The sequence below is a fragment of the Stylophora pistillata genome, chromosome 10 (assembly GCF_964205215.1).
Source record: "Stylophora pistillata chromosome 10, jaStyPist1.2, whole genome shotgun sequence".
In the NCBI taxonomy this organism is placed as follows: Eukaryota; Metazoa; Cnidaria; class Anthozoa; order Scleractinia; family Pocilloporidae; genus Stylophora; species Stylophora pistillata.
In genome coordinates, this window is record NC_142528.1 from 2,288,596 (window position 1) to 2,313,847 (window position 25,252).

At 38.5% G+C, this 25,252-nt stretch overlaps 2 protein-coding genes across 3 annotated transcripts; one reads left to right on the forward strand and one right to left on the reverse strand.

The window, feature by feature from the left end:
* Positions 1-625: 625 nt before the first annotated feature.
* Positions 626-5,932, forward strand: LOC148721324 (uncharacterized). Of its 2 annotated transcripts, none has more exons than XM_088736087.1 (7): positions 626-714; positions 3,001-3,348; positions 3,490-3,639; positions 3,715-3,831; positions 3,909-4,034; positions 4,209-4,730; positions 5,186-5,932. In XM_088736087.1, the coding sequence occupies exons 2-7, from the start codon at positions 3,015-3,017 to the stop codon at positions 5,482-5,484; spliced, it is 1,548 nt and encodes a 515-aa protein (XP_088592213.1). In that variant the 5' UTR covers positions 626-714; positions 3,001-3,014; the 3' UTR covers positions 5,485-5,932. The 2 variants fall into 2 exon arrangements, with proteins under 2 accessions (XP_088592213.1, XP_088592212.1); XM_088736086.1 differs by lacking the exon at positions 626-714 and adding an exon at positions 2,739-2,908.
* Positions 5,379-24,275, reverse strand: LOC111341720 (DNA ligase 1). Its single transcript, XM_022948709.2, has 28 exons — positions 24,150-24,275; positions 23,978-24,040; positions 23,178-23,503; positions 22,938-22,999; positions 22,189-22,720; positions 20,910-21,003; positions 20,451-20,558; positions 19,811-19,867; positions 19,583-19,679; positions 18,270-18,345; positions 17,888-17,952; positions 17,596-17,697; positions 16,896-16,972; positions 16,603-16,694; positions 16,386-16,485; positions 16,150-16,235; positions 14,802-14,917; positions 14,263-14,358; positions 13,508-13,618; positions 13,137-13,208; positions 12,543-12,611; positions 12,367-12,442; positions 12,091-12,173; positions 11,481-11,633; positions 11,168-11,302; positions 10,882-10,944; positions 9,722-9,814; positions 5,379-6,930 (listed from the first exon to the last, which is right to left on the reverse strand). The coding sequence occupies exons 1-28, from the start codon at positions 24,167-24,169 to the stop codon at positions 6,844-6,846; spliced, it is 3,111 nt and encodes a 1,036-aa protein (XP_022804444.1). The 5' UTR covers positions 24,170-24,275; the 3' UTR covers positions 5,379-6,843.
* Positions 24,276-25,252: the final 977 nt, after the last annotated feature.

Here is a 25,252-nt window from a genome sequence, read left to right on the forward strand (position 1 = left end):
AAAAATTTTAGACTTAGGCTGGAAATTTCATCAAATGTTTATTGGTCATTAAATAAGCACAAGGAACCACGACAAGTATGTACAAAGAAACTGATGTTGAGTCAGTTCTTTTTTTGTTTTTGTTTTTCAAGGCTTCTAACTATAGCAAATTTAAGAATGTTTTTCAGCGGACTGTCAGAACTTGTCCTGCAGGCTTTTTGTTTTCTCCTTGTTTTTCTTTTTTTTCAGAGGGGCTACATTTTCCAAGGTGATGGCATCTTTAAGTTTAAGATGTAGGCCACAAACAATCAGAAATATGTTTGTTGCAAATTAATTGTTTCTAGGAATTACAAAAACAAGTTATTACTTTTTCCTAGTTGCCTTGATTGATTTGTCAATAAATCAAACTTTCAAACTACAGTTAAAGCTTGACAAGGGCCACACTAGAAGCCACCTGTACTACATGCGTAGTCTGTTAGGAGTGTTAAGACAGCGCGCATGCGGGAGAGGCTTAATTTGACCAAACTGCGGCCAGTTTGTGTGTGTTGTAATCGTTCTAGTCTATATGTCTCAAAACATGAATGACCAATTAAACATTCGCAGCAGGACAAAGCAAAGAACCTTTTGTCCCATTTCTTGCCAGTAGGCAGCTTACCGTGCGAGACAAAATAAGATGGGTCTAAAATTTTGAATTATCTTTCAAGACACAAAAAATCCGTTGAATACCAACTTCAGGTAAGCAGTCTAAGTTTCTCTGTGTTCGTATCATGAAAACAAGCAGTATTTTAGAAATTCATGTAGCTGAGCATCAATTACGAAAAGTATGTTGACAATTTTTGACTCTAAAAATTTCTGTCCCGACTATGACATGAAATTTAGGTCTCTTTCAAGTCAGTGAGGGACATTAGAGAAGCGAAGTCGCAAACTTTAATGACTGAATCTGTAGATTCCGTGAAATTACTGCTGTAAATCTTTATGTTATGCCTCGTGCAACTTTTGAGAACTTTTCTAGAAGGAGTAAGAAGTAAATTTGAAATGATGAGTATACAGCCCCGGGGAAAAATTGGGACAACAAATTTCTTGGTCAAGAGACTCGGTCGAACTGAACATGAATAACTGAATTACTATGATATTGGAATTATGACTTTACCAAACAAACTTCAACTAAACGGCAAAAGTTCACTGTCGACCTATTGATGATCGTCCTGATGGCTGAGTATGTCCTGACGTTTCAAGAAAACAGATTGTGTAAGGTGATTTTTGCAGACATTAAACCGCAATTCAAAGATTGCCAAACAAATGTTTACATGCGGGAATGAATTCCCTATTAGTCTTTTTCGTAATCCCACACTAAAAGTAAAAAAATTCTACCACGACATATTGCAGTATGTTAAAGAGCCACTACAGAAAACAGCATAACCTTAAGTACACAGAGAGAGGGATTCTCGATCATACGGCCGGATTTTTAATAGTTTATTTCCTTTAAAATGAATAGTCAAGAGAAAGTTATTTAGTACACAACGCTTGACAATGAATTACCTAAGTCTGTTTGGTTTGCATGTCCCGGCACGATTTTCCGCACCTACTTTTATTCCGAAAATTATTCTGTATTTTATCAGTTCAATAGGATTTTTTTTTCGATCAATCTGCTTGTTTATGAAAGACATTACGAAATCTCGCAATGTAAATTTTGTAAACTATGATCATAATCAGCTCGCGGGGGTGCCACATGAGAAATGTTTTCACATTTTAATCTTTAGAACACTCGCATCTGCTTTTAATTTGCTTCTAAGGGTGTGCAACGGATTTTTACCTCGAGATATTTCGCGGAGTTATCTGAAATTCATATTAGGTTTTGTACTTAGTAAATTTTAATCGACAGCACTCAAGAGGGTTTCTAGAAAAGCTTTAAATTATTCAACCATTAGTTTGTATATCAGCTTAACCGTTGCTCTGAATGACTGTGAGAACAAAGAATTTAACTCGACCTCAGCATTTTTTTATTTGGTCTTTTGGTAGAACGGGAGTCAGAATGACTGCGCAGTCGATGTTAGGCGTTTTAACTGTTAAATACCTTGCAGGCTTTGATAAATATAGGCAGGAAGATGAGGGCATAGTCCACTCAAGCTTGACACATTGAATGATTTTCTTTTAGTCTTTCCCAATAACTAATTGAAAATCTTCCAACGAGGTCATCATACTGCTCCCGGAATTGTAATCGGGAATATTCCTTTTTGAAGAAGCCTTTTTCATCCAATTTCATTTTTAACTTCAAAAGCTAAACTGTCGGTGGCTTCTGTTCTCTTCTGCTAGAGCCAAAGCTTTCTTTATCCAGTGGACGAATGACTTCGTTTGAGTTTCAAGTTATTCCTTGCATGACAAGATGCGGCTATGACAAAACTCAATCAACAAATGCTAACATTAATCACGTACTTGTTAACGTTAACATGCTGTAGTTTAAAATTTGCCTTTTTCACTTTCTTGATATTGGAATTATGACTTTACCAAACAAACTTTAGCAAAAGGGCAAAAGTTATCTATCGACCTTTGGTTGATCATCCTGATGGCTGAGTATGTCCTGACGTTTCAAGAAACCAGATTGAGAACAATGATTTTTGCAGACATTAAACCGCAATTCAAAGATTGCCAAACAAATGTTTACTCGCGGGAATGAATTCCCTATTAGTCTTTTTCGTAATTAAAATTGAAAATTTTCATTACACGTACGAGACCAAACAGGTGTGAGTAAACAATAGCCTCCATTTGGCGTGAAAAGATAAGAACAGAATATTTCAAGAGCGATGCTCGAGGAAAAATGTGACCATTCTAAAGACTCGGAAGTTTGTTAAGGCTTGGAGGGTGAATGTTGGCGAAGTTAGTGGGATTTTTGTCACAATTGAAAGTTTTGCAGCCTATTTCTTCTCTTACGGTATATGCAGGATTCTTTTTTTCAATTTTTTCTTCTCTTCCTTTACTTTTCCGCCCCACATCTTTAACGTCATATGGTACTTGTTCTTGCAGACGTCACAGCAATAATGCTAGCAATGGTCAGTGGACAGATTTCAGTTTTTGTCGTGCTTGTCATGATTCAAATGTTCCACAGTATTACCAGCAAGCAGTGTAGAGCAAGCATTCACTCCATTTTCCAAATGATGCTCAGGGGCCACACCTTTATGACGATCGAGGGCCGACAGGGCGCCGTCGCGCTGAAATGCCGAGAAGCTTGTCACGCTGATTTCAGATGTCAAAGCTATAACATCGTCATACTCAATTCAAAGTGCGAGTTAAATAACCGGACCAAGGAGGCCAGACCTAACGACTTTGTCAAAGACAAAGACAGATATTACATGGCGAGTGACTCAAAACGAGGTAAAAGAACTTATATCAGTATCAGAAATAACCGATTTCTCGTTCAAACTTCTAATAATTACCTCGTTCAAGGATTCTACATCGGTACTCATCATTGTTTCTAACTTTCGTCTTCCTGTAAATTAATTTCTTCGATTCCAGTCCCTCTCGGCTCCATTTCTGAGTTGCCTGCCTATTCGTGCAGAGAGATTAAGGCGAGTGAGGGAGGACAAGTGGTCAGCGGTAATTACTGGTTGGATTCCATCAGGTCTGGAAACCCTATTCTAGCTTACTGTGACATGAAAACAGAAGGTTAGGAAGACAAATATTTCCTGATCACTTTGATCAAGTGTAAGTGAATGTTATTTGGAGATGTTTCCCATTTAGTTGCAGATTACTGCATCCAACACCAGTGCCAAAACAGTGCAAGGTGTGTAAACCAACACGTCAACTACACGTGTGTGTGTAACTCATCCGGGTGGACTGGAAACTTTTGTGAGCAAGGTAAATTCAACGCTGTATTCTTTGCTTCGTTATAAAAAGGAGGTCAACTGATGGTATCATTTTTATGCTTATCGTAGACGTCAACGAATGTGAGAAAGGTCTGCATAGATGCCATGCTGACGCCACGTGTAACAACACTGAAGGCTCTTACAATTGCTCCTGCAAAGCAGGATTAATCGGGGATGGAAGAAGCATGTGCATAGGTAAGGGCGCGGTCGAGTGACAACTATTCCCGCTACTTTGTCAAACAAGGCGCGAGTAGATTTCTTCGCTCTCCCATTACTTTTAGAGTACGCTGAAGGCATATTTGCTATCAGTTAGGCAGCCGTATGGCCTTCAACAATAAAGCGTCATTCCTTTTGTGTCTATCTACGTAGAATTTAAAGCTGTCTTTACAAATCTTGGTTCGACTGCAACTAGCGGTCCAAGCTCACTTGGCGGTCACTATACAGGGAAAGATCATGACGGACAAGTTACCGTATCCAGTGGTATTCAACGATGGACTGTGCCATACACTGGAGAATATAAAATGGAAACTATAGGGGCTGCAGGGTGGTATGGTAAGGACAGTGTCATCCAGAATGGAGGAAGAGGAGCAAGGATCATCGGAAACTTTCTTTTGACCAAAAATGAGATCATTCGTATACTTGTTGGTCATAAAGGAAAAAGAGGGCCTAACTCCAAAACAACTGCAGGAGGTGGTGGAGGTACATTTGTGGTGAGAGGAAGCAATACGCCTTTGATCATTGCTGGAGGTGGAGGGGGGATTAAAAAGATGTCAGAACAACATTCAGGATGTGATGCATCCACAAGCACCACAGGGAATGCAGGGTACTCCTCGCCATTGGGGTCGGGAGGAACTAACGGAAATGGAGGAGGTAGCACTGGCGATAAACCAGGTGAGTAAAATGAGATTTACCCATTTATATTCAAACTGTGAGAACTGTGCGACGATAAAGTCATCACATGAGCAATATAAACCCATGAAACTGATCTATCAAAAGCACATACACCAGAGTCGAACACTTTCGCAAAATCTTAGTTCACTTGAATGTAGCTCGTTGACTAACATTCTTATTTCACTTGCGCCCTCATTGCGTTATTTTAGAGCCACCAAACCAGGTCATAAAACGGGAAAAAGGTGGATATCAGAATAGTTATCAGGGTCGTTGGTTGATTACGAATTCGGGTGACGCAGCAAAAGCAATGTGAGAATCATGTGAAATTGTTTAACAGGGATTCGATTTTCGTGACTTAGTTGTGATATAGATGAAAAATGTTAATCTCTCGTTATTTCTATGCCTGCCGCTCTGGTATCATTAGAGACCACTAAACATTTGTTTTATTGTTTAAGGTGGCGGCGGCGGCGGCTTTAACGCTAATGGGGGAGGAGGCGGTAAAGGTGGCAAAGGATTTCTGAACGGAGGGAAAGGTGGAACGCATAACGGTGGGTTCGGAGGTGGCGGCTCAAATCCAGCTTACTATGGGGGACCTGGCGGGGGTGGAGGTTACTCTGGGGGAGCTGGAGGTGACAACGACAATCTCTCTTGTGGCGGAGGAGGCGGATCTTTTAATAGTGGAACAAATCAGGAAAATGAATGTTGTTATAATACGGCTGGAAATGGTAGAGTGACTATCACGCTTATCAAGTGATCAATACACATGGCAACAATATTCGCACAAAATATAGTTGCGGTATTTCACATAATCTCATAATTCTTAGAAAGACAAATTATAGCTTATGGCATATTGCTGTACTATTGTAAACCAGGAATTCTCAGATGAAGCAGCGTAACAATCTACTTCCTTGGAGAAGTAGATTATTGTAAACCAGGAATTCTCAGATGAAGCAGCGTAACAATCTACTTCCTTGGAGATTCGCAGGAAGCACCGAAATAATCCATCAGAGAGTACAGCATACAGTACTGGAACTTTTCACGCGTTTCAGTTTCTCTATGGCGGCGTACTTTCCCTGAATGCTCTCCTAATATAATACTTGTTACTTAAGTGATCAGTTTTTTTATTTAGTTGTATTTGTATTTGAGTGGATTGTCACATATAGATGTGGACTGCATTAACACTGGAGTAAGTTTTAGTAATACCCCGTTGTTAAGTGTTCTATGTTTTCAGGTCTGATTTTCACTATTGCTTAAATAGTGCCCTTCACTGCGAGGATCCTGCACAAATACGTTTCTATAACCGCAGTTCAGATATATGAATTTCATATACTCGTTGTGTTTGATTTACCATCTTACGGGTTTATGTCGAATTAATTTGATGACCTACTCCCAGTTCGCTTGTTAGCTCATTTGGTAGAGCGCTGCCCTAGTATCGCAGAGGTCAGTGGTTTGAATCCCGTACAGGCCTGAATTTTTTCAAGTCTGATATTCACTATTTCTTAAATAGTATTCTTTACTGCGAGGATCGTGTTTAAATACATCTATGTTTACTTGCGATAGATTTCGGCTGACCCTAGAGTTCAAGTTGGTCCCTTTTTTACTTCCCACCATTTTATCTGAATTTCCCTCAGGTCTTGAAGTTCATTAAGATCGAGTTAACAAGAAACGGTTTGCCTGTCTAGGCTCTACTATCTTTTGACCACCGTGCAGCCTGTAACACATCCTAAAGGTAGTTTTGCCACAGACAACCACCTCGCCTCGATGGGTTCTCTTGTTTACTTCGGTATGGGGCTCCGCTTGGACCCTTCGCGTGCAGCAGATTTATCTGGCATAATTCTCATTACCTATATACTAGACGGTGTCTTAACTGTAGGAGGAAATTAAAACCTGACCACTCTCGTAAGTTAAAGAGTGTGAAAGGTCAGAGGAGCAGCTCGTAACCCAGCTTGATTGAAAATTTAACTAGTCCTTAAATTATTACGTCGAAACAAGCGCTTACTGCGACCATACGATGCAATGCTTTCAAAGGGTGCAGGTAAATCACTTGTCTATGCTTTCAAGAAACGCCAATATCTCTTTTTGCAAAGGACATGGAAAAAAATTATTTCTTGCATCAATAGAAGTCATCAGAAGCGTCTGTAGTTGGTGGAGGATTTGCATTATTCTTCACAGTTTCTTGGCTTCTGTACATTTCTGCAACCTGGATTTAAGGAAAAGATTTCAAAGGGCATTCTAAAACAATTTTCTGTCGTTAGGGACGCTTTCGAAATCTCCGAACTTAAAATCCCGCAAGTCACCTACAAAGTATGAATTCAAAAACTGGTTCAGAGAACTAAAAATCTCGGAAGGTGAGTTTGTAATCGTCGGACCGCAAACCCTTAAAGTGCCCGTGAGATCAAAATTTCCGTACATCATTTTTTTCCATTTTCGTGTTCAGTGTGTCTCCTTCACCTAGTCCGCAAAATTTCAGTTTAGACCGAGCACCAAAAATATCTTTTTTTTCGGGCCATTAAATCCACGATTTCGCGTCCGCCATTATTTGATCATGTTGCGGAAGTTGATCGCAGGACTCAGAGGAAGTGACGTCAAAGGCTCAACGCGAAAATCTCACAAGGCAAAATGTCAAGCAAACATAACAGAGTGCTTTACTCTATTCTTACAAAAACTAAACAAAAATGACTGGGCATCGATGCGTAATTCAAAGCTGAAGTAATCGTGCAGACCATGCTGCAGGTATTTCTCTGCATCGAAGCCTTACAAATAGATCAGAGCGGGAAAAAACGGGTGCGATTTGTGCGACCTCGCCGAGTAAACTTCAATCCTACAGAAATATTTGTGATCTATTCCGAACACTTCTCGGAGGACTGTTTCTAGAGATCTGTGTACTTTGAAGGATCTAGGCGAAGAATTCTGTCGGGTTCAGTGCCTACCGTTCAAGAAGAGAAGGGACAAGAAAAACCGTCCTCAGTGCGATCTCGACGCCGGAAAGCGAAGTCTACGAACCTACACGGATTTTGCCACCTTTACACATGAGCTGATCAATATCCACCTTTAACAACTCTCTGGAAGAATACCTTACACAAAGGAAAGTACTCGGTGAAGATTGTAAATAAGAATGATAAAGTAGCCGAATTGAGAATTGAGATTTCTGACCTCAAAGAGCTCACTTTTATATAAAAGAGATGCAAAATATAATTGTATGCTCTGATTCTAAAAAAAGCTGGCTTTAATATCAGCGAAAGCAGAACAAACAGCTTGAGACACAGAGCGTAAAAACACTTCAAAATGTAGGCTTGCAGCCAAAAAACCGAGAAAATGAAAATTTCTTTAAAACCCTGTCAAACTATCAACCATCTGACAGCCAAGTCAGCGTGCTATCAAAGGGTCTCAAATTCATCCCAACGCCCGTGACAAACGAATTTAAAATCAGGCCAACTTTTGCGAGATTTATTCGCAAGACGAATGCGCCTCCGTTACACCTTTCACGGACAAAACAAAGAGCCACTTCTGTTTCATATCAAACTGAATGCCACGGGTTCAGTCTTCTATCGCCCTTCAGAGCTACTTGGAAAATTGTCATAACGCTACGTGCAGAGTGCATCTACGCCAAAAAATACTTTGAAACGCAATGAGGTCACGGCTCTAAAAGAGTTGAAACAAACTCTGCTTTAAACCTCACCGAAGCCTCACAACAATAGTCTTAAGACAGAAAAAACAAAAGAGGCGAAAGCGCAACTCAACAACAGAGTTCACTTCTAACCTCTCAAAGCACCGATAGTAAAAAACACGTAGGAAAGGGTTAATGAGATCATTGACCAAATGCATCGAGGAAAACACATTGATGGCTTTGAAATGGCTTTCACAAACTCCCATATCCGCCTTCGGATACACAATTAGCCACTGCCGAAAAATATTTTTACTAATCACCCGGTCATTTCTTACAAAAATAGAAAATCCCTTACGACAAGCAAAAATACAGTTCGAAGGCGATAAAGCGATGCGACCACAAAAGCCACATGGGGAGTCCGTGCCGTTCTGTGTTCATCTTTATTCGCATGGCAAAAATTCATCGTTTGTCGGCGCAAAACTGTCCACAGAAGCTTCAGATGATTCCTGGGACAATTCATCGTCTGAAAAAGTCGACATTTCCCGACTGACGACGAAACAGTTCTCAAAAAAGTGATGTGTGTGATTCTCTGTGCAGCGAACAAAGAGAGTTGTGACAAAGCAAAGCATAAGTTTGTTGAGCCTTTGACGTCATGATGACGTTTTTGCGGGCTTGGCTGGAACATGTTTTCAGCAATGGCGGACCATTTTTGGAGGACTTTGAAGCGGTGAAAATTGGTCATCGAAGGTTTGTTTTGAGTTTTTAATGGTAAAAAGGGTCTTAACTTGACCCAATTCAACATTGTGTAAACAATTTAGGCCAAAATAAAATGGTCAATTTTCGTCTCAGGGGCACTTTAACTGGCTCAGTGTTGTTTATAACCTCACCAGCGGGTATATTTTTGTTTGACCCTCACTCGTACCAAATGGTCAACATCGTTTTTGTAAATGCAATCACATGAATTCGAGTGCAATTTGGAATAAATAAGCACGAGTAACTGTTTTCAAAGACTAACAAAATTGCATGAACCCGTAGGGCAAGTGCAGTTTGTGGTCTTTGAAAAAATTTACAAGTGCCTACTTATTCCAAATTGCACGAGAAAATCATGCGATTATGTATTAATAATATACATGAAAATATACGAGGTAGCTTCTCATAACTATGCAGAAGAAAAGCGCGCGCATCACGTGCAAAATAATTTATTCAAACCCTTAAGTGACATTGACCTTGACATTGACCAATCAGAATATCTGGTTTGTTACTTTCTTTGGACTGAATTAACCCTCTTCTGCACTGAATTACCTGAAAACTGCATTCATCTTAACCAATCAGAACTGAGAAATTTTTTCATGTATATTATTATGTAAATAAAACTGTTTCCAACCTGTGAGCTGTCCGTGGCTTGTTCAGGTTTCTTATCATCTCGGATCCTCAAAAAGCGTGGAAATCGCAGCGATATTCCCTTGACAGGATCAACCTAACAAACAATGAGGAGGAAGAGGAACTCTTCTGTAAGTTGATACGTAGACACAATTGAAACCTACTCTGGCTCTTTGACCTGGAAATACATTGGCTAAGTGGTGTAATCAAAGATGCGCTAGACAGTTTCTGTTCCTCAATTCAAAATATATACGTTTGGAATTGAACTGACAAGTGTTTAATTCAGAGATTCCAAATCCAAGATTGCAGCCCTGAGAAACAAACAAATATCTCGCACATTCTCCACCCGTCATAAAAGGGATTCCACCATGGATATTACGACTTATTAACCGAACGTAACCACCCCCTACTTCCCTGTAACTGTTACATCTAGAGCTGTAAAATACCAACAGATCCATCCTCTCCATTAAGCCTCCTCCCCTCCACCCTCTTCCTCTCGGTTCTCATGTGACGTTGGCAATTTTAGGCTCAATAGTCCTATTCACAGTTGTGGGCTTGGTGGCCAAGCCTTTGAAGAGGAGTGAGGCTAAGGGTGACCTTGTTACGAAAGAGATGTTGCTGCTTTTCAAATGCAAATTTCTTTGTTATCATGCTAAGTAGATACAGGTCTCTATCACAACAGGGTCACCCTTAGCCTCACTCCTGTTCAAAGGCTTGGCCACCAAGCCCACAACTGTAAAAGGGACTATTAGCAATTTTAAGATCTGCATCAAGAAAAAAATCTACTTTGCAACTCCACATTTTACCCTTACATTTATGTTTGGAGCCCCGCTTTCCATAGAGCATTATGTCAATGTTTTTCAACCAGAGGAAAAAAAGTAGACTTGCATTTTTTGCCACCCTCTTTCCCATAGAATGTTGGACCAACTAAATGACATATAATAAGCATCATACAAACATAGTAATTACAGACATAGTAATTAAAAACATAGTAATTACAAACATAGTAATTACAAACATAGTAATTACAAACATAGTAATTACAAACATAGTAATTACAAACATAGTAATTACAAACAGTAATTACACATGTAGAGTAATTACAAACATAGTAATTACAAACATTGTAATTACAAACATAGTAATTACAAACATAGTAATTACCAGGCCCAAAGCTGCTTTATGAACAGGAGAGACTGAAAGATCTGCTGCTCTGATTTCCCAAACCTACAACACAAAAAACAAAGGAGCAACTTCACATTTACACTCACATAAAATTGCACCCGTTAAGCTTACCGGAGGATACACTTTAAGTACCACATGTATATGTATGTTATATATTGCAGTTTTAATGGAAGACAAAACCAGTTGCAAAATTAATGTAACTAAAGTCACAAACTAAAACAAATCTAATCCTCAGAATCCATGTCAGGCAAAATAGATTTGTCACCTGAACTGGGACAAACCAATGATCAGGAGCCAGATTATCATCATAGCGATAATATGCCTTTGGATGTGGAATCACTTGATCTTTAAAAAACTGGTAATGTTTGTCAAGTAGCTCATCTGTAAAACCAGTTCCAATCTGAGATGAAAAAATTAATATTAAAAAGAACATTACCATTGTAACATGGGAGCAATTTATGAGTTGATTAAATAATTTGATAGATTGGGTGAGGGTAAATCTGGAAAGGACTGTTTTCTGAGACAATGACAGTCATATTTTGACAAAGTAGAAACATTGTGTAATTTTTTTTCTCTACCTTACAGATAGTTTGGAATTCTTCATTCTCAGGATCATAGCAGGCTAGCAGGTATCCACCGTATGAGCCAGTTCTTTTGCCTTTACCCAGATAACCTCCAATGACAACTACATCTAAAGTATCTCCAACACCATTTAGGTAGTCTTTCTTCAACTGAAAGTTGGGAAGAAGGACTGATTTACAAGAATCACAAAGAAAAACTATTTTTCTTTTTCCTACATTGGTTTTGCCTTAGTTACAACATAGTATATAAGATTGAAATTAGCTGCTAAAATAACGGGGCTTATCTTCTTAGTATAATTATGGACAGCAGCTTCTCTTTACGACAAATACAAGACTATACAGTCAGTATATGGTTCTCGTTCCAACAAAACAAAGATAGGAATCATTCCAATATAGTAAAAAGAAAATTCCAATTCTGATTGTTGAAAATTACCAGTCTCAACGAAGGATAATTATAGTAGTTCCTTTTTACAGGAAACAATCACAGTTACAATATAATTAATAAATTAGCTAGGATTTATAACGCATAAAATGCAACATGTACAGCACTGGAAATGTGTAATATTCTGTTTCTCAATAATCAGAGGTTGTGAAGAGTTAAACTTACCTTCAACCAATTATGTGAACGTTTAGCAATTTCATATGTGGCATCCATGTCAAGGGTTTTAACCATCAGACCCTCACAATTACCTGATGAAGATAGAACAGAAGCAAAATCAATTCTGTCCTCTGACAGAAAAGGTAGTTAAATATTTGCTTGAAGTAATGGAGAAACAGTGAGCATTACAGCTTCATAGAATATGGTAGGATCCCAGATGTCTGAGTATTATAAAAGAAACCCTTAAAATTGTATTTAACAGCTTCATTAAAAATCAATTAGTACCTTTGATTGAATTATCCAAGAATTCTGCAATATCATCTGCATTTATTGAATCAGAACTCTGAGCAAACATGAACTCCTGTAATAGTTATAAAAACACATTGTAGTAATTGCTTGTGCAGTATTTTTTTTTTACACTGAAATCAAAACAACCATGCATGTTGAAAAATTTCCCCTACCCCCTCAACTTCTACGAGTGATGATCGGAGAGCTTCTCTACGCTTTTGAAATGTTTCCTTGATGTATGACTGAAATAAACCAAAAATTAAATTAATTTCAAGATTTAAAGGTGAAATTATTGGGGATGGAGAGGGAGCACTTCTCTTTTCAATCAATAATCCTAGCCACATGCAAGCAAGAGAAGCTCTTGCCTTAATTGTCTTTTCTTACAGTTGGCTTTACCTTTTAGTATGGAGAGGAGTACCTATTTACTCCTCAACTTACTGTACACCCTTCAAATTTCTAATCTCCCAACTAAACTGGTACATTCCTATCCCTTCTACCTTAAATTTTGAGAGCGAACAGATTTATTGTTTGAAATGTGGAACATTGCACCAGTGTTGCAGAAGTTATGGGTTCTACTCCTGTCCAACCCTAATTTCTCTCTTAGGGCTTTAGTTTCACTATAACTGCTTTTCAAGTTGTGTTCATTACTTCAAAGATTACTCTCATTTCATCTAAGTATATTTTAGTCCGCAGAATATCAATAAAATGGCTTTCAAATTAAAGTTATACCAAAAGCAAAATCTACTTGTACATTTTTAATTACACACCTTTCCATTCAAATATAATAAATCAAATGCATAGACACAAACTTGAACTTTTATATCTGAGGCATTGGCATCCTTTAAGGCAAACAAACTGAAATAAGTTAACCAAGCAATTTAGCAATACAAAAATTGAAATCTATCACCATATGCATCAATAAATTTTAGTTTATTGGTCAAGTCAGAAAAAGGGTGCTGGATTTGTTGTCATACAAAGTAAAACATAATGTCTAGTTGACACTGGTGAAAATAGGGTGAAGACTAAGTGACAGTCAGGATGAAACCTGAAATGTTGACAACTGCTCTAAATATTTTCACCAGAGGCCCATAAACAACTGACTGTTGTATGTTGTATACAAGTTCGATTTGTAAATCACCTTTCTTTTACGTGTGCTAAGAATCTGAAAAGGCAGAATCTGTTTCTTCTCTCGGTCCCACGCCACAGCTTCAGCATCAATGATGCAGGACTTGACCTTATCACCTAAAACCTACAATGTACAAGGAAAAAGAAAGAACTTTGCAGTGAATGGTGTGGTATAGCTGTCCATGTGAGTATGTTCAACTGTGGAGAAAGATGAGATGTTTATTTTTTTGAGTAAGTGCTCTGCACATTTATACTAAAATTGTTACTTGGCATAGGTTATCATGCTAAGGGAGAATATCAACTGCTGTATCTGTTGTGCAGCACACATAGCACTTGGGCATTGCTTGTGAGTCTGGGTAATAGATTGCAAGGACATTCCAAATGTTAGTGCAAAACTTCTGAGGTTTTTCTTTAAAACAGTACTAAAAAGTTGCAAAGTGCTTATAACCTCTCTTTAGAAGGCTACCTAAGTTATAACCACAAGTAGAAAAACCAGGGCTTGACACTAACAGTAGCCCACTAGCCACAGACTAGTAGAAATTCATTTTCGGCTAGTGGTTTTCAATTTCCACCAGCCAGTTTGGCTAGTAAACAGACTGAAATTGTTGTAACATCTAAAAACATCTAAGATGTCACTAGCCACTAGGCTAGTAAGTTGAAAAATTAGTGTCGAGCCCTGATTAAACACTGTCCTACAAGTAAATAAATACAAAGTGTGCACGAGATTCTGCTCAACCTAATAATTATATGTAAAGGAAAGGCACTAACTTTTGGCATTCTCTCAATAATGTCAGGATACTTTGATGTGTTGTCCTCCTGGTTTCGGCTGTAAATGTGAATTTCTCCACTTTCTAGTACGTGGATCTAGATAGAAGGAAACGAAACGATTCTGTTAGTCCAAATGTTGCAGTCACTAACCCCTTACACCACCATACATATTCTCCATACTGTTCTCTATACATTTGCTATGTGGCTGTCAAGGAGAATATGTACCGGAAATGTTTAATAACCTCTTTAGTAGATGATCATTTCTGTTATTCCTGGGACCAGAATGAGCAATACAAGTCAGAATGATTTGTGAGGAGAAATTACATGCTAGTCATTCCTAAGGGGTCAAAGGGATAAGGGCAAGCAGTAAGGGTGAATGGGCAAACAATGGACTTTACCCACTGTTGCAGTCCTTGTGAGGCAGTTTCAGTTCATCCCCTTAGTATTTCACAGAAATTATGTGAGCCAGGATCTATAGACCTCAACAATGCTGACATACCAACTGTGCACAACAACATCAATTAAGAATAATTCCTTACCTGAGCTCGTTCTCCATCATACTTATATTCACATGTGAATGCTGCATCCTCAAATCTTTTAAACACTTCTTCCACTCCTTTGGAAGGATGAGCCAGCATTGGCTTCAGTGGAATACCTGTGTAAAAATCCAAGCTGTACAACTCCAAACAGCCTTCACCCTTGCAAAAATGGCTATGCAACACGAACACATACTATAAGTTAACCACTAAAACAAAGTTTGCAACAAACAGCAACAAAAAATTGGGCATTCTTTTCCCTTTCTAAGGGCAAGGTAAAGTGCAGAAATACATACCTACATACATACAGGAACGAACTGGCGAGTGCGTGCCGGCACTCATCTAAATATCTGATAAGGCTGCTCAAACCACCTACTTAAAAGGTCCGTTAGTCAACTAGTGCCTTATCCACCTGACGAGAGAGGACTTTTCCTTTCGAAACAGATCTGTAGTATCAAGTTTTAATTTTTATTTTCCTAAATAATCGTTTACATACATACATATGTACGTTAATTGACCACTCCCCCATAGGGCTTTTCAGGGCCATTACAACACCACCAAACCATCCCACCCCAGGGGGAGGACATCCACCACACAGTGATCTCATGCATGGGAAATTAACGTCTCCTACCCATAACCCTGCAGAAGAAAGGGCCTACGCTTTATTCGTCCTTATCCAAGAAGACTAGAATATCTATCCATTTCTTGATATTATAGAAAGATAGCAAATTCTCCTCAGTTATTTTAAGACCATGAGTATTTGTCCGGCCGGGGCACGAACCCTTGACCTCTCATACAACACAACCCTGTGCTCTAACCAATTGAGCTAACCGGGGGTTGGTAAATAAAATACCCTTTGAATGTGACTGCCTTCCAGTTAGCTCAATTGGTTAGAGCGCCGGACTGTTGAGTGGAAGGTCGACAGTTCAAGCCCCGGCCGAACCAACACTCAAGGTCTTAAAATAACTGAGGAGAATGTGCTACCTTTCTATAATATCAAGTAATGGATAGACGTTCTAGTCTTCTCAGATAAGGATGAATGAACCGTAGGTTCCATCTCCTGCATCTATTAATTAGTTAATTTGGTTAGGCAGGGGACATTAAAGAACCCACTCACGAGATTACTGTGATGTGATCTGGCCCATTTACTGGAAATTGGGGGCATCTGTTAGATTTGCCTTTATTCATTGAAAACTGCTACAAGCAGTTTGGTAAAGTCCCCTACACAGTGTTGTAAGAATGGCCCTGAAAAGCCCTATGGAGAGTGGTCAATTAACCTAGTATGTAAAATGCGAATTATGTGTATCCATCCCAGGAAACTTGCCTGACTGGTGAGATTCATGCATTTTACCTGGTGTTAGATGACAGTGTTCTGGAAGTGTTTCTAGTCCGTGTTCCAGAAGTGATGGAATCAGTTTGTTATAGCTGGGCATTTCACTGCCAAAAAATGAGGAAATTATTATATACAAGGTATTATATTTAGTTTTGTCACACTGTTAAGGTATTTGGTCTAGACTTTAACCTTCAGTTGGGTTAAATTTAGCAAAGGTTTCTCAAGGATTGACATGCAAGAACCATATTTCTTACCAGTAGCAGGTCTTTACAATTAAAGCTGCCTCATCTTGTTTCTTTTTCAGCCCATCACCAGAAAAATTCTTAGCATTGTCAATAATAGGGGAAGGGAACTCTGCAAAAACAAGAAAAAGAACAAATTAAGGAAACATTTAAACAGCTGGAGCTTTGTGATAATTAGGTAGTTTTGCCTCTCATTTCATAAAAATGTTTCATTAGATTATTTTGATACCTTTACTTGGAGGGGTGAGAAAGACTGCATGTCCAAGGGCTGTTAAAACTGATTGTTCAGCAAGACCAATTCTTAACTTGCCCCCTAAAGATCTGAACAAAAAAAGCTTTTTGGTTAAGTTTACAGAATGACTCATCTAACTTAGTTTAATACCATACTCAACTTCAATGAAAAGGTAAAACGATTCATATTGATAATTATACATATTCAAAAGTTATTCTCAATCTAAAGCCAGTATTTCAAGTCATTCCATATACAATCAATTTTTACTTTACAAATAATTAATAACCTACCTGATTAAATATCTTGCTTCTGCATCACGACAAGCTACAAACATGCCTTTGATTTTCTCTGACTTTCTTGTCATAGACTGTGACAAGTGTGAAAAAATACTTTGATTTTATGCAGAGAACTATTTTTTTCTCACAACTCTAAATTTTAAGATAAATGACAAAATTAATGTTTACAAATTAGTCAGCTGTAATTCACCATCAATGCCATAACAGGGAAAGCAACTTTACACTTTGTCTAATGACTTTTTAATTAAGCCCCCATATTTCCAGTTAATTACCAATCAACCAATAACATAACAAATTTTTGTAATCAACTGTCAAAGGCAATACATCCATTGAGACAATCTATGTATAATAACTTCTACCCCTTTGCAAATGTTGGGTACAAAGGCTTACAAAGCTATATTACCATTAAGTACTGACTTGGCTTATACTCATGAATAAAGGCTGATAGTTTCGAAAGAAACTGTTTGGGGCTGCGTTGGTGGGAGTAACGAAATAATTTGGATATATCAACAAAGTTGAAATGGTAAATTGGCCACCGTAACGATTACAAAGGCTGACATTTCGAGCGTTAGCCCTTCGTCGGAGCGAAGACGAAGGGCTAACGCTCAAAACGTCAGCTTTTGTAATCGTTACGGTGGCCAATTTACCATTTCAACTTTGTTGATATATCCAAATTATATTGGCTTATACTCACACTATGTCCTGTCATCATTGCAATTTCTTTCAGTTTGGTAAAGACACTTGAAGCAGTTAGCTTAGGTGGGGCAAACATGGTGCGCTGGGTGCTTCGGCAACTCTGATGGGTAAAAGAAAAACACCACTTACCAAGCAGATTGAAGTCCCTGCTTGAAATTTTGAGGGATGATAAGTTTTGTGCACTTAATGTATGATCAAGTCTTTGTGGGTACAATCAACAGTCAATATGAGTACATTAAATAATGTTGATACTCCTTGGTCAGATCAAAATCAGTTTGCTGAATTAATACCTCAGCTACTATTCCCAAATCTCCCTTTTCTCCAACATCGTACTTTATCTGTTGAAGGCTTCGTCCTAAGATAAGAAATTACACCATATAAATTGAAACACCATAAAACCCGAAAGAAAAGGTAAACTGTCTGGCTGCAAACTTTGAGACCAGATTCAACTTAAACAAATTGAATAAAGAGGAGAAAATAGGATTTTTTGGTTAAATTGGAATTGAGACTGCTTTTGTTGACTGAGTATTTTGGAGACAGTCCTCACTTTTTCACAATTTTCTTGGATAAATAACATCAATGTTAACCAAGAACTGCAACGAAAATTGTTATCATTAAGGAAATAAATTAGTTATCAGTCAATTAAAATAGATTACAAAACTTTCTGTGCACCTGTTGACTCTGCAACTGCTTTCATTAGAATGTTCTCTCCAATTCCAAGTTCAATTCCCTCATATGCTGGAGCCAGCTATGAGATATTGACAAAGAATGGTCAGGGAACAGTTCAAACATAGTTGTTCAGACATGTACAGTTGCCTTTAAATTATTATCACTATTTAACCCCCTAACAGTGACTGACATCTTACTTCTCGTTTCAATATCATGCCTGATTCAAACATCAACCTTTATAGACACCTGTTAATTATTGAAATTTCCTAAACATGTCATCCCGTTGCCTTTTCCAATATCATTTCTCAGCATTGTCTACGACCCATTTCTTCTGATTTTAGCTGTGAGAATTTGGTGTCAAATCCAGAAATGCAATGTTTAATGCATTTGCAACAGCCTTGCTTATGAAGTGTGGTGATAGCTACTAACAGTATGTACTTAACTTATTAGACTGTGTACTTCTTATAAATTATTACACGACACGGGCAGTCAGAGGGCCAATAACTAAAATCAACCAATCAAAATGCTCTATTGCCAGTCCCATATTTTCTAAGTATTGGACCGGGCACTGTCCCGAATGGTCCCGAATGATACCGCACTTGTGTCCCTTTGAACTTCAGTCGTGTAATAAATCTCTTATTAACCAAGCTTGCTCGGGACCGTACTGGAAGAATATCGGCCCTTGGTCTTTTTTGTACGGACCTTGCTGCACTCGGTCCATACTGTCAAGACCTCGGGCCGATATTCTCCCAGTACGACCCTTGCGCTTGGTTAATAAGATATATATATGGTCAAATGACTCTATCAATTGAGCTAACCGCCTCCCGGTTAGCTCAATGGATAGAGCGCTGGACTGTTGTGCGGGAGGTCGAGGGTTCGAGCCCCGGCCAGACCAACACTCAGGGTCTTCAAATAAAAATTACTGAGAAGAATTTGCTGCCTTTCTATAACATCATGAAATGGTTAGGTATTCTAGTCTTCTCGGATAGGGACGAATAAAATTAATGGAGGTCCCGTCTCCTGCAGGGTTGGGGTAGGAGACATTAATTTCCCACACATGAGATTACTGTGTGATGGATGTCCTCCCCTGGGGTGGGATGGGTGGGTTTATTGGGCCCACAGTAATTGGCGCAAGCTGTTGCAGTGTCCCTGCCGGTTGGCGAAATTAAATAAAATAAAATAAAATAAAACATCTGATGAGCAATTATTCATATTTTATACCCTGCTCATGTGAGGAAGTAGGCGATACCTTTGAATAGTACGTGCTCAATACACGTGCAGAGCTTAATACTGTAACAGTAATAATACCTTAATACCTTATTAAGACAGAGATAAACACATGGAAGGAGATCTTCTGGAGAAAGAACAATCACTGAACGGAAGAAGTTGCTGAGGATGGAGGTAATTTTCAACCTGTTTTGAAATACAATTTAACAAAATAAAACAATATTCAATAAATTTATTTAGATACTGTACAGTCTTCTTTCATCTACATAAACATTAATGCAAAGGTAAAAAAAAAAGGCATCTAAAGTTGTATTTGCCTGGCTGAAGTGTCTTCTATGGCATGAAATGTTTTGGCTACAGCCAAGTAAGGAACTCTGAAAAAGATAAGTTATAATCATGAGTCAATAATGGTACTGATAATACAGACTGACGTACATTTTTTTGGTCACTTATGAAGTGAGTTGATTACATGATGTATTTATTCAGCGTCTTGATACTCATGCGTGCTTCATGTATGAACAGGCATTAATTTCTATTACAGGCAATCATAATAGGCAAAATTATGGGAAAAGAAGCTATGCCTGCCATAAGTGAGGAATTTTCAGTGACAGAATATAATGATTGGGATAAATGAATAAAGGTAGGAGGGGTGCTTTCAAAGATTCAGTTTACATCACAGATTACACATTGCTCAAGTTAAATTATGCAGGGATTACAAGAATATGAGAAAAAAAGGTGCTTGCCCTTTAGGACTGGACTGAAATGATTGGACTTGTGAGGGGCTTTGTTCAATGGTTAGGTGAGTGAAGAGGAGTTACTTGCCTCGCAAGGAAATTTATTAGTTACACAGGTGATGGGATAGGGTGTGTTTTCAAGCCCTGAATCAAGAATACTTTGTTGGTGCTGTCAACTGTCTAACAAAATAAAACATACCATTTACTGTGGACAATTACTAACCTTTCTCCATGTCTCCAACAGGCATTTTGGATGGGGTGATAGTCACTTTTTTCTGGAGAATATTCAGTGGGCTTCACAAGTTCACTGAGCCCAGTTTTATTTGAAGAGCTGTAAAAAGTGGGGTACTTTAGTTAAAGACAAGGTTATGAACACTTTTTTTTTTAAACCAGATCTAAATGACAGTGGAGAGAGGAGTGTAAGATTATGTCTCAGAGTCTTCACCTAAACTTTCATTTAACCCTGTAACTCCCAAGATCTGATTGTTAATTTTCCACGCTTGCTGCTGCTAGTGATGGGAATGTGGTGTACAATCAAGACAATATCTTCTCTCCGATAGGTTTGAGTATTCTCAATACCTGTTTGCTGGATAGTGTATAGATTTAACAGAGAGATATTACAGGTTCATAACTTGTGAGACTTAAAGGTTTTGTACCTTTATTGTCACTCACTCTCTCTCACCTTGTTTTCTTTGTTGATGGATTGTCTCTGTCACTTTTACTCTTCTCTGTAAGTTTTTCATTGTTACTTTCTCCCTTTTTGGACCGTTTAGGAGCTTTAAGGGCAAAATCAGAAAGTTACAACTCCAGTGAGTTTTAAATCATTGACAGAGAGAGGGACATAATGTGTGAAGTTAAAACCTACAGTAGAGATACAGTAAATCAAAAAATCTTTGTTTCTATCCTTGTTTTAGCAGTCCTCCCTGTATTTTTTTCTTTATGCAGTAAATGGTTTGAACCTGGGGGTAACATGTGAAGGTGTAGTCTGATCGTCCGGGTGAGTGTAGTCCTGAGAAGGACTGTTGTTGGTGGTAGTGACTGACGTTTCGACAACCTGTGCGGAAGTCATCATCAGAGTCAAGTGAATGATTGTTGTCAGTAGAATGTTCTTATTCCAGTTCGTGTGAAATGATCGGTTGGTTTTGCCGTGATGTTATTGGCTGTAAGACTCAAGTGACATAAGTCGGTCGTGATTGGTCTGTTTCGATCTGTCGGTAAAGTTAGGTCGTTCTTTTTCGGTCATTTGTGATGTTTATGTCGTGAATGAGTCGTTTGTATGGAGCGGGTAGTTGTTGACATCTGTTTAGGGGAGTCTGTTCTTAGTTAGTAAACCAGCTTTCCAGAGTCAGTTGTTGAAAATAGTCAGTGCTGTAGGTTAGGCATTGCGCAGAGTCCCAGTCAATGTTGTGGTTGGTAAGTCGATGGTGTTCAGCAATGTGATTGCTGACATCAACTTTCCTTGTCGCCCGTCTGTGTTCACTCTGGAAAGCTGGTTTACTAACTTAGAACAGACTCCCCTAAACAGATGTCAACAACTACCCGCTCCATACAAACGACTCATTCATGACATAAACATCACAAACGACCGAAAAAGAACGACCTATCTTTACTGACAGATCGAAACAGACCAATCACGACCGACTTACGTCACTTGAGTCTTACAGCCAATAACATCACGGCAAAACCAACCGATCATTTCACATGAACTGGAATGAGAACACTCTACTGTCAACAATCATTCACTTGACTCTGATGATGACTTCCGCACAGGTTGTCGAAACGTCAGTCACTACCACCGACAACAGTCCTTCTCAGGACTACACTCACCCAGACGATCAGACTACACCTTCACATTTTTTTCTTTCTCTTCAATTTATGGCTTGCATGCTTTATGTCTGGACTATTAAAGGGGAAACCTAAATTCACAATGTACCAATACACAAAATATACAGTGTACTTACAGAAGAAGTCAATGAATGCACCCTTAGCCTTGTTTACACCCTTGGAGTCTCGATGGCTGGATACATCTTCTCCCTTCTCCTTCTTTATCTCCACCTCAGAATCTTCTTCTCCACTTTCCTTAATAGACTTACTCTGTTCTTTTGTTTCATTGTGTTTTGAGCTTTGCAGCTTCATGTCATCTTTTTCACCTTTAGTTCCATCACTTTTGAAATTTTTCTTCAGATTTGTTTTTTTCTTCAGTTTTCCTTCTCCAGTGTCTTCTTTTGTCTCTGTTGATTGTTTGCCATTTTCTTCCTCTCTTTCTCTTCGTTTCTTTCTACCCTTAGATTCTGATCCCCCTGCTGTTTGATCTTTCCCACACTTAACAAAAGCCTCATCCTTGTCTCCATCACCATTATTAACAAAGTTTAATCCTCTGTCTACTTTTTCTCTTTTCACTTTATCATTAGCAGGTTTCCCCGCCTTGTCAAGATTTTCTCTTTGCTTTTCCTCAGAATCCTGTTCTGGCTTTGCTCTTTTTACAGCCTTGGCCTAAAAAGTTAAGTTGTAAGAATGCAATAATCATTTCAAAAATTAAAGTACTCTGAAACCATACCTTTTATTGGTCACTTTTAAACATTAAAGCTCTTGAGGACTTTTTCTTTTTTCAATTTTAGAAGGAATTACAAGCAATCTTGCTAATGCTTTACCATGCTCCTTTACAAAAGACATTGAAGATAATCAGCATATGCATACAATTACATTGTACCTGATTTTCCACTGTAGATTCCTCCTCACTTGAGGCCTTCCTTTTGGCAGGTTTTCTTAATGCTGTAAAAAGACATGAAGGATATTAGTGCTCTCTACATGTAACAATTATCAAGGATGTAGTCCTTCAAAACTAAGGTGTTACAGGCAACTAACTATTGTTTTGGTTAACTAATAAAACTATACCAAGTTAACTGATAGCAGTATTAAAACTGCAGGCTTAAAACTTTCATCTACAAACCTGTCTTTCTTTTAGGAATATGCATCATCTCATTTTGTGGAGACCTGACTTCTATAAATTTTCTTTCTTCCTTAGTATCACCAGTTTCACAATGTTCTGTTTCAGCAACTTCTTGCGATAGAGTATCTTGTTTCAGGATATCAACATGTTGATCTTGCTTAGATGGCACAAAATCTTTTGTATCATTTTCTTCATCGCTAGTATCATCAAGTATGCGGCGTGATTTTTGTTTGCGAGTCTTTTTGACAGGAGGTGAATCTAAAGCTGCAGTTTGTGGTTTGAACTTAAGTGGGGTCCTTTCCTCTTTCACCTTGATGTCTCCATTACTGTAAATCAGTAAAATTCAAATTGCATTGTTACAGAAAACCCTTAACAGACCTCTAAGAGATATGGAATAACTCTTTGTGGTGCACAATCACAACCACAAAAACCTGTGACCATACATAGAATTTCAAAATAATAGGTGGTCTATAAGAAAATGTTTACAGAGACATAGCTCCACTTCATACAAAAAAAATATACAAATCTCATTATGAAATATGGTAGACTAAAAAAGTAAAACAAACTCAGTCAAAAATAGGGGATCCTGACTGCAGTCACCTTGGCCTCCTATCTGCTGTATAAGCCCCTGCCAAATCTTCCCCCCCCCCCCTCCCAGCTCCCCCATCATCCCCTCCACAGCACTCCAGCCATTATCTTAGGCCATAATAGAATAATAACGTTCTTATGAAGTCTTGGAGCCTCATAATAATACTACGCAATCGACATAGCTCTTGATCATTTGAATATACCACGCATACCTGGCCACTTTTTCTTCGTTCTTTTCTTTACTCTTTGTTTTCGCGCACGGAGAAAAGAATGCACTGAAGGGACGTTAATTTTACAACGTTAGTTCGTCACCACAACATTTACAATTTCAATGCTACTCTTTACTTAAATCACGCACTTATGATTCAAGGAGTATAAACTCACGTTATTCCTCTTTGAGCCATTCCTGTGGTTTAGTGATCGTAATAAAACTAGTCTATCACTTTACAATTCAACACGTACAAGTTCAAGAAACATTTCCTCCGACAGAGAGGTTCCCGCCATTTGTTGTATGAATAAAGAGCAGCCCTGGGTACGATGTTTGGTGTTTCCTTAAGGTCAGGGGGAGGGGAGGGTTAGTGGAAGCGGAACTTGCTCCAAATTGGCTCATATATTCTCTTTTTTGATGTATGACTGTTCAAAATGATCGATAGATTTTATTCGGATGCGTAGGTTAATAAAAAAATGCAGATTTCTTCAAAATATCCAAATGCTAAATAATACTTTAAGCCATTCAAGGTAAATACAAAAAAGTTACGGTATATCAGAGTTAATATTCCTCTATTAACTCTGGGTATATCAAGAGCAAATACCGTTTATTCGCCTCCTTTAAAAATCCTTGAAAAATAGGAAAGCTGAAAAATTCCTCGAGTTGTTCGGTTGAGTTATCTTGTTAAAAGGCCAACGTGTGGTTGATGTTCAATTTTTAGGAATGAAGAAATAAACCACCCAATCTAAGGATAATTTCCAACTTTAGATTTCACTAACAAAGATAACGAGCCAATTTTGTAGATTCTTCTTAATTCTTTGGTCAAGAAATTAAGTCTTTAAGCCATTTACGAAGCATCAAAAAAATTTGAATGGGGTCCTAATTTGTGAGGTTTCTCCGCTGATGGAAACGAGAGGCTGGCAGTGCAAATTGTGGCAGAGGGATTCTAGTTCCTTATGCATGTGCCGATGAAAGATTCCTTTTTCGGGAGTTTTACAGGACCCCAAGGTCCCTTCCGTTGTTGTTTTGGTAGGTATCTACCATCAACTTTATTCAGTTTAGGATATCATGTTTTGGAAACATTAATCTCTAGATTCTGTGATCGCTGTTGCTTTCTGATGTAACAGGCTAACGATTTTCCACAGAAGAAGCTCGCTATCGTACTGTGAAGCCAGCTTTTATTTGCTGACGGCTTGCAAATTCGTCTCAGCAACGCGGGAGAAACGGGACCTAGCATACCCCCGTTAAATAGGCTATTTTTGGACGCTTCGCTGGGGGT